Source organism: Amblyomma americanum, chromosome 1 (genome assembly GCF_052857255.1).
Source record: "Amblyomma americanum isolate KBUSLIRL-KWMA chromosome 1, ASM5285725v1, whole genome shotgun sequence".
Classification (NCBI taxonomy): Eukaryota; Metazoa; Arthropoda; class Arachnida; order Ixodida; family Ixodidae; genus Amblyomma; species Amblyomma americanum.
In genome coordinates this window covers 23,447,353-23,463,036 of record NC_135497.1, presented here as the reverse complement: position 1 = coordinate 23,463,036, position 15,684 = coordinate 23,447,353, and the positions used below count along the sequence as shown (strand labels likewise).

Sequence of the window (15,684 nt, the reverse complement as noted above, 5' to 3'; positions counted from 1 at the left end):
GCATGACGGGTTAAAAAAAAAGATGGGCTTCTACCGCACGAGGTGGATTTAGGGTTGCTTGACGGCGGAACTTATCTCTGATCCATCAAGGCAACGGTTTGGTCGAAGACCCTTCTCCCAAGCATCTCACCCTAGATGAGCCGAGCACCATGGCGGGGAAATCTTAAAACCGGTGGGTACTCGTCGGCACCGGTAATCGAACACAGCACATACCGAATGTGAGGCGGATGCTCTACCACAAGGCCGCGCTTCGGTGCTATGATTTTCGCCAAAAGACCGAGAAATGAAAAGCCGAAAGATTGTCGTTCGGCAGCTTACAAAGTCAAGCTGTCATGTTTTTTCCTGAACACAGTTATGGCTCAGACTAATTGTACCATTCTACATGATTTTCCCTCATTCATTCAGATGCTCAATAAGCTTTAGAATGCGATAAATTATGAGGAGGAATGAAATATTTGTGTGAAATGTTTCTTTTCATCACTGCATTTTGTGGAAACATGTTTGTATTGCAATTTCAAATATCTGTTTTATAATTTGAACTACTCGAAAATAAAGCATATCGCAGTACTAGCCGGCATTTCGAAAGGCCCTGATATGCACAGCATGTGTACGAGGTCAGACGATGCAGCAGTCCCTGTGTCACTACTTTTAGAGCCCACATGACCAGGGTTGCTGCTCTTCCTCGGGAGTGATGTCATAATGCACCCCGACACAAAGAAACCAAAATCGCTCAGTATAAATGATGCGATAATATTTAATGTGCATATTTGAATTGCGGAGCACGTATCACGTGCCTGGTGGGAGCATGCAATGTTTGAAACTAAGAACACTCCAATAAAAAATTTGATGCCTCCGCCCCTTTAAGGTTTTGGGTTTAGCATATGGAGCTTGTGACCTCCTGTGTGCCAGCGTCAGAAGCCCTTCAGAAACCCTTTTGTTGTTTTTCTTGACTATTTTTATTCATTCTTGGTCTCTGCCTTGTACACACTTCTTTTTGTGTGTGGTTTCTCTTGCACATCTTGATCAATGTTCCTTTTATTCTTTTTTTTTTTAAGGATCTTTCTAATGTCCTTACGCAAAGCCAATACAGGAGTGCGTGGGCTGCTGCTGTAGCCTTTTAGGAGATGTCCTTATCTTTTTTCCCTCATATGCATTCCATTTTTTGTGTACTTGTTTGTGGGTTTCTCTTAGTGGTTTATTAGTTGCATTTTATTGTTCTGAGCTTGCATACTTTTTTCTCCTTTCATGGCATCCAACCCTGTGTATGACTGACACTAGTGGAGGGACTGCAGCAGCCGACCTTGCATGGCGCGGCATTCTCTCGTCCAAGGCACCTATTCCCCGTTCCAACCTACTGGCTCAAGATTGTGCCCATAAGTCTGCACCTTGGCCTACAGACAGAGTCGCATTAGGCCCACGTCGGCCAGGACTTTCTTGCCAAATAAAGTGTTCCTACCGACACGCCTTGTCAGTAATTGATGAAGCGTATGAATAAATGAGTAACAACTTCGTTGGTCGTATAGAAAAACCGTGTTACAAAGCAGTTTTTTTTTTAAGACCATACCCAACCACCATTGTTTCCTCTGAGTAACCTACTCATCTTTGAGGTAAGTGCTTGCCGTGTGTCGCATTAGTCTGAAGTGTTGCTGCAGAACCGCATGTTGCCTTCCTGTTTATGCCATTGCAGCAGAAAATGCTCCACAAAGCTAATGAAAAAAAAAATTTCACCAACATACTGCTCTGAGACAACTGCTAAACAGGTGATGAAGCCCACTGAAAATGTAAATCAAGGAATGAACAGGATGACTGTGGGCACTGCACGTGCCAACTTTTAATGCATAGGAGGGGACAGTTTCAACTTTCTTATAGGTACTAGTGCCTTTTCGAATTGCATCTACACTGAGTGGGATGCTTGTACCCGTACCACCACCTCATTCAGCACTTGAGCATTGACAATGCTAGGGAACCTCTTGCTGAACATTGTAATTGAGGCCCTTTGAATTGAATATTCTTTGTACGTATTTTACAAAGGCAAGATAACAGTCCTAGCAGTGCTACTGGGATTGCAACTCGCTGCAAACGAGGCGAATTCTGTAGCACTGGGCTCTTGCTGGCAGTGTGTGAAATTGGCATTACCCGAAACTGCACTGTAAAAGAGCATAAAGAAAACGATGTCTTCCTCGGTAATTCATGCCATGCAACATTTCATGGAAACCATCCCATGGCCAGTTTATCCATTGCCTTCAGGTTCAAGACATCTGCCAGTTTCTATACGGTTGCTTCAGACTGCTGCACTGGAAAATTACATTTCTCTTGAAGGCACTTTTTGAGCAGAAATTGGGTTTAGCCTGGTCTTCGTGATTTATGCTTCGGGTGCACAAACTGGGTATTATCAGGCTTTAACTGCTAACAAGAGGCCCTAAATATTTGCTAAATTTGATTGATAGTCTTCTCTTACTGTTGTGACCTATCTTTCCTCAAGCAGAACAGTGGTATGAGTTAGGTGGCTGAGTGAATTCGCATCACCTGTTAATGTCAGATTAATTTTTTTCTTCTAACTTTTCTCAGCTGCTGAGGGCCACTATTGCCAGAGGAGTGTGTAAGGTGCGTACTGTACACAGACAGGGAAATCGCTTAATTAAAACCTGAGGTATTTACAAACTGGCACTTCGCTCCCGTCAAAATCGCATATTTCAGTGCGACAAAGCTGCCGGTAATATAAGCATACGCAACAGCTGTACAGCTTACCTGTCCTGACCGATGAAGCATGGCAATGCAGCGTGCTGCATGCGGCAATTGTGGAGAACCACTCATCTACTACGCCTGTTACACGGTGCGTTCAAAGTGCAGTTTCTCTCCCCAGCTGCGCTCCTGTTCCTGCCACGACGTGGGACCAGTTTATTTCACCGTATGCGGGGCCTATCGAGTGGAATCTATGAGGCACCGCTGACAGTGCTGATGAGCGGTCGCATGAGAATGAAAAGACCCGGACCAACCCATGGTCGGGCTCCCAAATTTATTCCGAACTCTGCGTAAAGAACTATTTTCGGTCCCCTTACCCTTCGTTTTTAATCAGCATAGTTTGAACAAATTTGCGGTCGCTTAATAGTTTGAAGTATCGAGGCGCCGAATGCCTGACCATTGGTACGTGGCCATGTACATACTTCCCATCCATGGCGCACGCACAATTTGTCCCTAAACGTAATGGCCCTTGGATATATTGTCTTCATGTTCAAAAGACTTGTCGCAAATCTCGAAAGTTTATTATAGCGACAAATTTATATATAAGACTGCTCAAAGGAAGCCCGGCTACAAAACCACCTCCACACGCCGCTCTTAATTCAGTTCCAATAGATTGACCGAAAGTTTGAGCTATAAAAGCGAGCACGAAACAACGAGCATTCACTGTGTGAGCGTATGTTTGAGGAAGGATCGCGCATAAAAGGTTTTACCACTAAACGCACTGATCATAGTGCTTGCATGCGGCACAGCGAAATGGTGATATCGATATGAGATGGAATTGCGCATCTGGCGCTTCTAGCCCTCGCAATGAAAAGAGGGAGGATTAATTTTTCCCTTTGCAAAACAAACATCCAGTAGAACCCGCTGTTACGTTCGCGGTTGCAGCGTTTTTCCCGGTACGTTTTTTTTTTCTTTCATATGAGCCAGATCTAGTCCAGCTGCCACAGAAGCCCCTACAACTGAAACTGGATCGCCTATATCTGTTACATAATGCAATTGTTGCATAATTCCCTTGTCGTACGTCGCGAAAGTTATCTCACGATGGTAGTTTACACCGTCCCGGAATTCGTTCAATGCGCGCGTAATGGCAAAGCCGGCCAGAAAAAGCGAGACTATACACGTACTCTATATAGGCACTTGTTCGCTGCTGCATTCGGCGACTTCTGGAAGCACCCAGGCCAACGCCAACGCACTTACAGACCATGTGATTTTTTTTGCGTCTGTTGGCACAGTTGCATCGACGCTAGCGTTAACGACAGCACAGAAACGAAACTATGCCGCGGCAGATGGCACAAACAGCTCTGTACAAAATGCGCTTGCGTGGGTTCGCTCCGACAATTTTGTTTCTGCCATCCGTTTTATTCTTGTCGCCTGCACCTTAAAATACACAATTTCTAGATTCTAATATAGCGATGATTGTATGGGATTAATGCGGCCACCGCGATAGCAGCGAAGAAGCGCACGCGTACCGCAGGTATGCTCCCTCTTCATTGCTAAATCCCTTCCACAGACAGCTGCTCAGGCTAACCTAGACTCATCGCAGTGCGTTTCTGAAGAACGGTATTTGCTTATATCAGCTTTGTCCCCCTTTCCCTTATATATCATGTTCATTCTACTTGATCGCCATGCATTGGGGACTTTGCCATCCACTACCATTTTTTTCACTACCTCTATTAATGTTTGCTTGGATTTTGGTCAAAGCTTCTTTATTAATATAATTGGAATACCATCTGGTCCTGTTGACGTGTCACTAGCAACCTTCTTCTCTTGTCATAACGCGAGCGCATGGTTGCGCTCTCTGGAGGGCCACCTCGTCCGACATGGCTGCGCATCGAAGCGAAGTGGCAGATGAGGAGAAGCGCCACGCGCAGGTCCAACTTCTCTAGCGCCACTCGGCTGAGTGGCCGTGTCGGACGCAGTGGCCCTCCAGAGAGTGCAGCCACGCACTCGCATGTTCAGGGTGGACGACCCTGTACTTATGGGACCGCTGTTCGCTTCGACCGACGAATGCCTCGGGGACTGCGGAACCACCGTGCCTGATCACGTTGTAAAGAATTCACATTACTAACTTGCCTATACTCTGCGCAAATCAGGATGAAAGCTCGGAACTTATGAGCGCACATATACCCACTCGACCAACCCATAAATTACGTGAAATGAAAGCATATTTTCATACGGGCAATTAATCACGACAAGATTTTCTTGAGAAAGCTTCGAAAAAGACTTTCATTTTTCTGGAGCACCTTCGAAGGCACAAGCACTACACAAGTGCGAGCACACAAACCACGCAAGCACATAACCGTCCTTTCACAACCAATGTGCCACACCACACGTCCAGAGCAGCCAGAAGCCGACCAAACAAGCAAGCGATGCAAAACGCCCGCGCCTGCACAACAGCGATGCATAAATCACAAATGACGCCAAGCCAATCTATAATCCATAGGTGAAAATAACGCTTTCGTTATTACGACCAGGTCGGAATAATGATTTGGCTTGGCTTTCCGTTATTTTCACCTGGTCGAAATAACGCCAGCTGGCCTGCATTGTCCAGCGAGCCGAAGCCATAATCAAAATCAAATGTCCCGATTTGTTGACGGCGCCTCGTAGCGGCTTTGTCAGCTTTTTTTTTGGTTTTTCGACTTCTTTCGTCGTGTTGCCGGCGACAATGCCGAAACGCAAGTGCAAATTCACGGAACAGATGGGAAAAGAGTACTCGTTCATCAAGAAAACTAAGTCAGAGGCGGATGTGCGCTGTGATGCATGTGGGGCAGACTTTTCAGTCGCTCACGGTGGACGTTCGGATATAGTAAAACACATCAGCTCTGTCAAGCACAAGCAGAGTGTGTCGGCTGCTGCTAGATCCAATGCAGTAACCCAGTTCTTCAGACAGGAACGTGCCGGGGAAAAGGAACTCCAACTTGCTGCATCAAAGGGTGTATTCGCCTTCCACACGATCGCTCACAACCATAGCTTCCGATCAATGGACTGCACTTCAAAGCTTCTGCAGAAATTGTTCAACGAAAAATCCTCCTGCGCTCGCACAAAGGCAGAAGCGATTGCTTTGAACGTGCTTGCTCCGTCTGCAGAGGAAGAATTGAAGACTGACCTGCAGGAGGCTAAATTTATCTCAGTGTTCTGTGATCCTTCCAACCACAAGGATTTGAAAGTGCTCCCGATAATGGTGCGCTATTTCACCGCTGCTGCAGGAGTGCAAACGAAGCTCCTTGAGATTAACACCTTGCCAGGCAAGACTTCAGCTATGGTGAGCCAATATATAATGGACGCACTCGAAGCCAACCAAGTTACATCAAAGCTGGTTGCTTTCAGTGCCGACAACGCAAATTGCAACTTTGGTGGTGCTGCGCGAAACGGGAAGAACAATGTGTTCTCGAGATCGCAAGATTCTATGGATCACAAGATCGTTGGAATTGGCTGCGCTGCGCACATAGCGCACAACACCGTTCAGACTGCTGCCGATTGCCTGCCATTAGATATTGAGGCCGTGATTGTGAAAATCTACTCATACTTTTACATTTACACGGTCATAATGGAGTCTTTCAAAAAGTTTTGTGATTTTGCATCAGCGGAGTACCAGCGGCTTCTGGGCTATAGCAAGACCAGGTAGTTGGCATTGATGCCAGCTGTTGAGAGGGTCCTAAAGCTCTAACCAGCTTTAAAGGCATGTTTTTGTCAATAGACAAGTGTCTGTCTCTCATCAAGTCGTTTTTCGAAGACCCATGTGGAGAGCTCTGTCTCTATTTTCTGCATAGCCAAGCTGCTATGTTTGAAGCTACTGTACTCCAAATTGAAAGAGACACGAAGACAGCTGTGGAAGTCTACAGCGCCTTAAGCTAGCTGCAGACTGAAGTGTGAGAAAGATTTGAGCAATCATTTCTACCATCAAGTGTGCGCTCAAGGGCAACAGAGCTCGAAGAACAGGGACAAGTTCAAAGAGAACAGGTTGTGAATACTGTGGTGAAGTTTTATGCAACTTGCGTGTCATACCTCGACCAATGGTGCCAGCAGTTTGATGAAGTACGAAGCCTTCTATGGGTCTCGCTTGGGTCATCCCCATGCTGCAATGACATGCAGAAAACTGTAGAACTCATAACTTCAGGGTTCAATCATGTCATAGTTGATCAGAATGCCATGTTTGATGAAATCAATAATGTCTCACATTATGTGACCGCTGAAAAAATTTAGGAATGGAAGGCGCAGAAAATATCTGTTGGGGAACGCTTGATGGAGATTCTCGGGCACTTCGAGAAGAATGATGTGCCTTGTGAGAACTTGATGACCATGCTGGAATATTGCATGTGCCTGCCAGGTACAAATGCACCCGTAGAGAGGGCGTTTTCTCTCATGAGCAAGATATGGACAGCAGAGAAGACACAGCTTAAAGTGGCGACATTAAAAGCCATGCTTGCGCTGAAGGTAAATGCATGCATGACGTGCGAGGAATACTTTTCAAATCTTTGCAGAAAGGAACATTTGCTAAAGAAAATACATTCTAGCCAGAAGTATTAAAGAAGGAGACACTTTTCGCACAGGTTGATTTAGAAAAACGACAATGGCTTTTGCGTGTTCGAAATAAAAAATAAAAATGTATGATTGAATGGTCTCTTTGTACCCACCCCCCCCGTCCCACTTTGGGTTCCATAGAATATGGTCACATTAGTGAAAGATGAATTGTCATACAGCATTAGCAATGTTAATATACCACGCAAATAAAGGCACCGAAATTCTGGTGCGTATCGTAACTTCATCTTACTACAGACTTGAGTCAAATCCATCCACAAAGTGTGCCTTTTGACATATGATTCCCACCTGAAAAAAAAAAGGATGTAACCTAAACCAGCAATGCACATTGAACTCCCTGTACAACAAAGCGGTCTTTTCTCTGGCATGGTAACATTAAATACATGGGGAGACAACCAGCTAACTACCGATATGTAGATTTGCTAGAAAAAAAAAACAAGGATTTATGGACGAGCGGTGGGAGTTGCTTGGCTAGTTGGTTCACGCTTCATGACAAAGAACAACAGCACAAGGCAAAAATGTAGATGTGGAGGCCAGTGCCCATGTTTGTGGGAGTGGTTTACACAACTGCTTGAGTCTGTTCTTTATTATCTATTGTTGGCCACCATTTTATAATGAGTATAAGTTCCGCACTGAGAAATGAGCAGCAATAGAATTCTGAAGCGATCTGAACGACAGATAACACGCAATGTTATAAATCACAAATTACCTCTAAACTTTCCTTGACTCGCCCATCATCGTTGATGGGAAGGCAGCCAAGGAAGTGTGGAGCTGCCAGTAGAAGATACATGGGACACCAGGTGACCCAGTTGAAGTGCCTGTCCGTCTCAGCTGCCTGGACAAATAAAAATGATGAGAGCTATTAAATGTGTTGCTAAAAAAAACATTTGAGGGTTGTGATCACAGCATTTCTCTCAGTGGATTAAGCTTCACTGTACACATTCTCAATGCAAGACTAAAATTTCATAGATAAGTGTCTAATGCATATGCACAGGTACTGGTGAAATTAATGCATGCAATTTACATTTGCAATGTGACTAAACTACATCCTGCTAGTTGCTGCTTTGCAACTGAAGCCACGACTGTGCATTACGGTTCAACTATTGTCATTCTAGCAATATCTTACTAGGTTAATTTCTAGATTTATTTATTGCATATATCTTTCCCAGGCTGCACTGTGTATGCTATTTCACAAATGCTGCTAGTACACAGTGAAGCCTGGTAAAGAAATATGAAATAAATCTAGAAATTCAATTAACTATATTGTTGCTCTAGCAGGCGGCCAGAAATAGCGACGCGTACAGCAATGCTGTCAGCGCTGCAGCTCGCAATTTGCAAATAACAACGACCAACAACACGTGCGTAACGAGGAGGATGAAGTTTACATGCAGCGCCGTGCACGCGTGCACGAGCGAAGATTCGAAGTGCTGCGTATGCTGCTACTGCCTGAGGACATTACTCTCGAGTCTCAACAAGAAATACCGGTAAGTACGACCTTTACCGAACGATTCTCGTGCTATTGGGTTCTTGGCACTGTTTTCATAGTGCAGCTGAACTGCTTACATCAGCCTCGCATGTGCGACAGTAGCATGTGTTGTCGCTGGAGCAATGCGTCGATTCTCTTCGCCGTCGTCGCATAGGTCGGGGGTGTCGCAGACGATCTTGAGAATGCACTGTTGAGGTAGTAAGGTTTTCCATTTTCAGCTTCACTTGTTTGTTGTTGCATGGGCCTTCTCCCGGCGGCAGCCCGGCGTTCAGTTCCGCTACAATCGCAGCATATAGGCGAGCGTCGCGCGTGTTACCGTATAAGATCCGTATCAGATGCGTATAAGAGCCGAGGTTGTTGAATCAAGCCAGATGACAACTATGGGAGGACGAGTCCTTCGACGTTGCTGCTGCTGCTGCTGCCATGGGCGCTGCCATCTTGGCGGTTAAGGTAGCAAACAGAGGCTGCGGAGGTCGGCAAGCTCGGTTTGGTATGGCAGAGTGAACTAGAAGATACAGTGAACGAGAAGATAGGCGTAGTGGTTAGTGAACTCGCTTCACACGCAGAACACTAAGGTTCGATTCCTCCAGAAAGAACGATTTGTTTTTCATTTATTTTATTTTAAATCGCAGTTTGTTTTAGTGCAAACAAGCCGTGGTAGCAAGAAAAGAAAAAGTAAACCGCACCGAAACTGAAGTTTGTGAAGCGTCGCCTTGCTGCTGCTGTGAAAATAAATGGCCCCAGAATCTCCGTACCACCTGCAGCGCCAACATTGAATGCGCGTTTAGAGCACACCCGACGTTACTCTCCAAGCTTCGATCTGTGCTTTTAGCAGATGGGTAAGACAAACACTCCTTTTCAAACAGTGCCCAGGGAATCGTTTCGTTCAGCTTGGCGTCTGCGAGCTGCACAGAATGCGCCACGCAGAGGTACGCTGTCAATGACGGCCAGCTGTGGGGCGCGAGTTGATGCATGACTGAAAAAACCTCGGCGCAATGAAGACAATAGAAGGAAGAAAGACAACACATGCGCACACTACCAACTGTTTATTGGAACAAAATGGGCACATTTATAACCCTCATTCACTGTTCTATATCGCTCACACCCAAGTAACAAGTAATATGCAAATTACAAGTTTAAAAACAAAACGCAGAAGGCTTATCTACAATTCGCTTAAACCTCTAGCTTATGTAAAGATTGCACAATTTAAGCACTAGGTTATAATAGAAAGATAACCAAACAAAATCTTAGCAATAGCAGTGTCACTCAATCGTAGCAAAAGCAGTGTCATGCATTCGACGCCAAAACTGAAAAATTCGTTCAAGGGGAATCAAATCCTGGTCTTCCGCGTGTGTAGCGAGTTAACTAACCACCACGCCACGCAGCGCGCGGGTTCTGCCGCCCTTAAAAAGGCACCTAAGGAAGGATAACGTTCGCAGCGATCCTAGCGGAAATTACCCTCTTTTTGCCTCAATTTTGATACACAGGCGGCATAGGCGTTTGATACACTCTTTTAGTTCACTCTAGTTTGGGTAACTGTGGTTAGGTGGCGTAACTGCAGTTTCGTCTGCCGTAGGAGCACGGTTATACAGTATTGTGCGTTTTTATCGCTGACACATTCAAAAATTTCCCCGCCTCAACCGCTGGCTCATTTGCGGTGAAACTGCGCACAGAGCTTGCGTATTATGGTAACTTTTGTATCGTAGCAAGTTTGACAATGGCACTTACTTAGTTCAGGCGCACATGATGCGAAAACGTAAGCGTCTACGAGAGATCGGCGAGCCAAAACCCGCAGACGACGCTTTTTCGCTGAGAACCGGCAGTGGCGCCATCTGTATTCGGCAGCGGAAAGCGTCACGACTAGGCCGCCGAGGCGAGCGTTGCAAGGAGCGCGGGCCCTTTGAATATGCCGTTCGGCATTTGCTTCATCTTAAGTATTTTCAAATTATAGCACTGAAAAACAAACCAATTCTAGGCGTATCTCATCATTTGCCCTATTAAAACGATATACACACATTAGGCCGGAAGAACGGCTCTTTTTCTCGCAGGACGCCCCGCCGACCTCCTCTAAGTCAGCGCAACCGGTCCTTTGACTGGTCCCCTGTTTTTGGGCGCAATAAAAGAGTTTACCTACCTACCTCCGTCGTCAAAAGGGAATGGTGTGAGCTGTTGAAAGAAAGAATACTAATTTATTGGCAGTACACGCCGTACGCTCGTGTGTACATTCCGTCCATGTGTCCGTATCTTTCTGAACTGTTTTAAGAATGATCTGCCACCGACTCACCCTTGCCGCTGCATTGGTTGGAAAGCTGGCAAGTAAAAGACGTTCAGGCTGCAAAGCAATCAATCCTCAAAGTGGCCTCCTGCAGCGTCTATGCATCGCTGCAACCTGTGAGCGTATTCGCTGAACACTGCAGCTCTCATGTCGTCGCTTATCGTGTCGAATTCTTTTTTTATATGCTCATGAAGACGCTCAACACTGTGAAGGCTTCCAGCCCTGTAGACGCGCGATTTTATGTATCCCCACACGAAAAAATCGCACGGCGTCAAGTCTGGCGATCGCGGTGGCCAAGACATATTGGGCGACCCACGCCCCATCCACCGGCCCGGAAATTCTTCATTGAGCCATTGTCTAACTTTGCTTGCGTAGTGAGCAGGGGCGCCATCTTGCTGGAAGATGCATAGCCGCTGCTGCATGTGGTACTCCACCAGCTCCGGCAGAAATCGTTCCTTCAACAGGCGCAGATAAGAGTCAGCAGTCACACTGTCCTCAAAGAAGAACGGGCCGACCACTCCCTCTCGCCAAATTGCGCACCAGACAACAGTCCGTGGCGAGTTCACGGCCCTGGTGTGAGTGAAATGCGGGTTGTTTTTCGACCAGAAACGTGTGCACTGCCGGTTTACTTGGCCGTCCAGGTGAAAAACAGCCTCGTCACTGAACATCAAAAAATCGAGGCGTCCAGGATCTGCTGCCAGTCTCTGCTGCTCTGAGCGACAGAATGAGACCCGCTGGGCTTTGTCTGCTGGGCTTAAGTGCTGGTGTACACGCACCCTGTACGGACGCCATCCTTTAATCTGAAGTGCTCGGCTCACCGTCGATGGGGCTACGCCGAAAAGAAGCCCAGCACGGGTGCATCTCATACGAGGGTTGGTTTCAAAGACCCCCTCAACCGAATCACCGATTCCACGGCGTCCCTTTCCTTTATCTTTTCTTGCTTGCCTATTCACGGATCCAGTGTCTTCAAACTTATGGCGCCATTCCGAAACGGCTGTGTGAGACGGTGGCCGCCGACGAAACCGCACCATAAATTGTTTGCGGACGTAGTGCATTGAGTTTCTCTCAATTAGCCATACCACTGCCGCAGCTTTCTCTTTCGCACTGTAAGTTGGCATACCGAAGCTCATCACACAACACAGTGCAACGAAGACGTCTAAACAGCAGGGAAGAATAAAAAGTTCGCACCACACAACGAAATTAAACGAGAACAGCAGTTCAGGACTTCGTGGTGTCACCCTCCGATGCTTTCAGAGAGTCCCGAAACCAGACGAAATGAGCTGAATTGGATAAGCCACTCGGCAGAAGAAGAGATCAAACAATATTCTTATTAAGGTAAAGCCTCTTTAAATCAGTAATTTTGATATTTTTCCGCTCAATTAGCCGAAAATGTTGTAAGCGCTTCAGTTGAAGCAGACGCAAATGCCGAACGGCATATTCAAAGGGCCCGCACTCCTTGCAACGCTCGCCTCGGCGGCCTAGTCGTGACGCTTTCCGCTGCCGAAAACAGATGGCGCCACTGCCGGTTCTCAGCGAAAAAGCGTCGTCTGCGGGTTTTGGCTCGCCGATCTCTCGTAGACGCTTACGTTTTCGCATCATGTGCGCCTGAACTAAGTAAGTACCATTGTCAAACTTGCTACGATACAAAAGTTACCATAATGCGCAAGCTCTGTGTGCAGTTTCACCGCAAACGAGCCAGCGGTTGAGGCGGGGAAATTTTTTAGTGTCAGCGATAAAAACGCACAATACTGTAGTTACGGGGACCCGTTGTTTTTAAGGTCGCCCGTGTAAATGCGGTATTAGAAACATAAGCAATCACGTGACAAAGACATTTCGTTTGATTCGGTCACGGCAGACACATTTAAAACACGCGCGGCGCAACCGTTAGTGCGGTCTTGCGGTGCGGGATTCAAAATTTGTGTACATGTGGTAGTACGCTGTTGACTACGGCCGCTACCCATCATATCTGCCATACGTTGAATGTGGCAGCGGCGCCTTGTCTTTTGTGCGAAAGCTTTTGATTAGCGGTGAGTGCTGCAGCTAGTCGTGTACTGGATGCTCAAGCGTTTCCTTTCATTTCGGTGCTTAAGTCTAAACCATGGTTTTCTGAGATTCGCTTTTGCATGTATCATATTTGTCTTTTTTTCTCTCACTTAATTAAGTCGTGTACCACCTTCTGCTACCGGTTCTAACACTGCTCAATCGGGCCTCCCGTATTTTGTTTCGACAGAATTAAGGAACATGGCTGGGAAGCTGCTAACCTTCTCACCGCCTTCGAAGGTGCCTTCGAAGGTAGTCGAAGGCAGAGCTGTGGATGCCGAGGTGCCCATTCTGCTGCTGCAGCCATTCAGCAAGTCACCGCAGGTCACTTTCGAACAGATTCCGGTTGGCCAAGAGGCAGTTCGCCAGCTAAAAGTCTCGAACCCCTCCAACACCGACCACATGGTGACACTCAGCGATACGCTGCGGTCAAAGGGATTCAGAGCAGACCCAGAAGTGTTCAAGCTTCTGCCTGGACAGAGCCAGCTCGTGTCATTCTTCTGGAAGCCTAATGGCAACGAGACATCAAGCAGGCTGGCTGTCCCGATTTCTACCGACAAAGGCTACAAGGGCCGATTCGTCTTGCTGGGAACAGTCCGCGAGGAGCCGAAGCCATTGAAACCACCGCGTAAGGTACGACTGGCCCTTACTCAATTCCTGAGGGCGCCTACTTTATGAGCACGTAGCTGCGTAGCTGCTTCAGTCTCTATCTGCTGATCATACCTGAACTTGCTTCCAGACTGATGCATTGAAATCCATTTTGTGTCTTTATCTGTTTTAGCTAGTATGGCCTATGTTCTGGCGACATTCTGCTTCCAACTCTGGCGTCATCGATCTTATACTTAATTTCGCTACTCGGAGCTTAATCACTGAAAGTAAATTTCTTCCTGTCGGGTGAAGAATAAGTGAGGAAAACGCACAAGCAAAAAGCACAGACAGAAATGGTAACATCCTGAGTTACTGCCATACTGAAACGGGTTTTGTACAAAAAAAAAAATGTTCTTTCAGCCTGCATGTTCACTTGAAAGTGACCCTTCTAGGCAGGATGCTCATCCAGAACTATTTTTCTGTTGGTATCCTTCTAGGTACATTAACAAATCCAAACCCAAGAAGCTTATGCTGGCCCACAATGTTGCATTTGCACTGAAATGGGCTGCTTCCAAATACACGGCCTTCAGAGAGATAGTCACCCCAATTTAGAAGAGATTCCTTGTGTCCCATCTCCCCATGCACCTTGCTTATCTCTGCTTAGCCCCCGTCCTTCCAGACCTTCCTTTTCCTGCTGAAAGAGCTATTTTGTCTGCATTTCAACTTGGTGCGTGACATAATTATGTCTGCAGTATTATAGCTGGATTTGCAGTAAAAGGCCTTGTTCAGACTTGACTACTCATGCACGTATTGCTTTTTAATGTGCAGAATCTGGTCAAGTCAAGCATCCTCACCAGTTCACAGAAGCCAAACCTGAGCTCAAGAGCTACAACCTCTGTGCAAACACCAAAGAAGGTTAACTCAACTCCTGCACGTGCGTGCAAAAAAGCGGTGCCTCCCATCAGAGCGACCATCCCAAAGGAGTTCAAATCCTCTGCAAACAAGAATGCTGGTCGTGAGAACCTGACCTCAAAAGTTTCTGCATCTGCACAAGTGTCCAAGAAGGCAGCCACAGCCATGTTAGAGCCATGCAAAAAAACAGTGCCTCCAGTCAGAGTCACTGTACCTAAATGTTTCGCATCTCGTCCAAACAAGAATGCCACTTCCAACCGTCCTGCAAGCAGCTCATTACCTGCATCCATCACCTGTGATCCTCTCATTGGTGGCGACGCTCAATCCCTGCTAGGTGGAGGAACCATTTCAGTGGTGCCGGCGTCCAATAAATCTGGAGGCCTCTATCCTCTGAAAACAGCAACATGCACGGAGGAGATCCGCAGAGAAATGTTTGCCTGTGGTGCTCCTGCTTTGGAAGCCACAGCAAACGTCACGGTGGAGGATAGTGAGGATAGCTTCAAGACTGCTAATGCTACATTTGAAAACAGCCTAGAAATGTCCAAAAATGCTTTTAATGACAGCCTGGAACCAGGTAAATTGGCAGATTCAACTGCTGTGGATGCAGCAGCAACAGTCAACAATAGCGAAGAACACTCAGACTTTGGCAATGGCAATAATGACACCTTTGTACTTGACCTCAGTGCTGAGATGTTATATCAGCAGATAATTGAAAAGCAGTCCTGTGCCAGTTCACAGAAAGAAGAACCCATCACCACATCTGCGGAGCAAGCCAAACCGCTTCTGTGCACCCCACAAGAGGCTGACATTGAAGGGTCACTATGGCCTCCACAGCTCCAGGCCATTTCAAATGAACAGCGTTCTTCATCACCGAAGTGCCCGGCCAAGGCTAGCAAGGAGGACAGTTTGCCCGACATCGAGAACCTGCTCACTGAACTGGAGCTAGTTGCAGGCCGTGATCCAAGATGCAGTGTAGATGACTCGCTGCTAGAAATGCTGTAGGTGTTTGCAGCTGGTTCTCACACGCAGCTGGTTCTCACATAAGAAGGATGTCACCTGCCGCACAGGTAGATGTTTTCTTGTCGAATCCCGACGAAGAAGC

At 46.7% G+C, this 15,684-nt stretch overlaps 3 protein-coding genes across 9 annotated transcripts in view; 2 read left to right on the top strand and 1 right to left on the bottom strand.

Annotated features, from left to right (window-relative positions):
• The window catches only part of LOC144111251 (uncharacterized), a 19,522-nt gene extending 12,783 nt beyond the window's left edge, over positions 1-6,739 (top strand). For all 4 annotated transcript variants that reach the window (XM_077644491.1, XM_077644500.1, XM_077644484.1 and 1 more), the window contains one exon: positions 1,279-6,739. In XM_077644491.1, the coding sequence (XP_077500617.1) occupies positions 5,408-6,367 (960 nt within the window). In that variant the 5' untranslated portion in view covers positions 1,279-5,407 and the 3' untranslated portion in view covers positions 6,368-6,739. The remainder of the gene's footprint in view (positions 1-1,278) is intronic.
• Positions 1-10,165, bottom strand: part of LOC144111274 (uncharacterized) — a 25,070-nt gene extending 14,905 nt beyond the window's left edge. Inside the window, exons 1-4 of one of the 4 annotated variants that reach the window (XM_077644519.1) lie at positions 9,454-10,165; positions 8,845-9,272; positions 7,991-8,116; positions 6,748-6,818 (exon numbers count right to left, since the gene is read on the bottom strand). In XM_077644519.1, the coding sequence (XP_077500645.1) occupies positions 6,748-6,818; positions 7,991-8,116; positions 8,845-8,979 (332 nt within the window). In that variant the 5' untranslated portion in view covers positions 8,980-9,272; positions 9,454-10,165. Of the gene's footprint in view, positions 1-6,747; positions 6,819-7,990; positions 8,117-8,844; positions 9,338-9,453 lie in introns of those variants that run through there. The other 3 variants (XM_077644536.1, XM_077644512.1, XM_077644527.1) reach the window with 3 other exon arrangements.
• Positions 8,569-15,684, top strand: LOC144111243 (uncharacterized). The gene is made up of 3 exons (XM_077644468.1): positions 8,569-8,765; positions 13,273-13,715; positions 14,499-15,684. Exons 2-3 carry the CDS (start codon positions 13,284-13,286, stop codon positions 15,582-15,584), a joined length of 1,518 nt encoding a protein of 505 aa, XP_077500594.1. The 5' UTR covers positions 8,569-8,765; positions 13,273-13,283; the 3' UTR covers positions 15,585-15,684.

Excerpts from the sequence above, each read along its gene's own strand:
- LOC144111243 (XM_077644468.1), top strand. The coding sequence starts at position 13,284 with ATGGCTGGGAAGCTGCTAACCTTCTCACCGCCTTCGAAGGTGCCTTCG. Across the intron at positions 13,716-14,498 it reads CATTGAAACCACCGCGTAAG|AATCTGGTCAAGTCAAGCAT; the intron begins GTACGACTGGCC and ends TTTAATGTGCAG.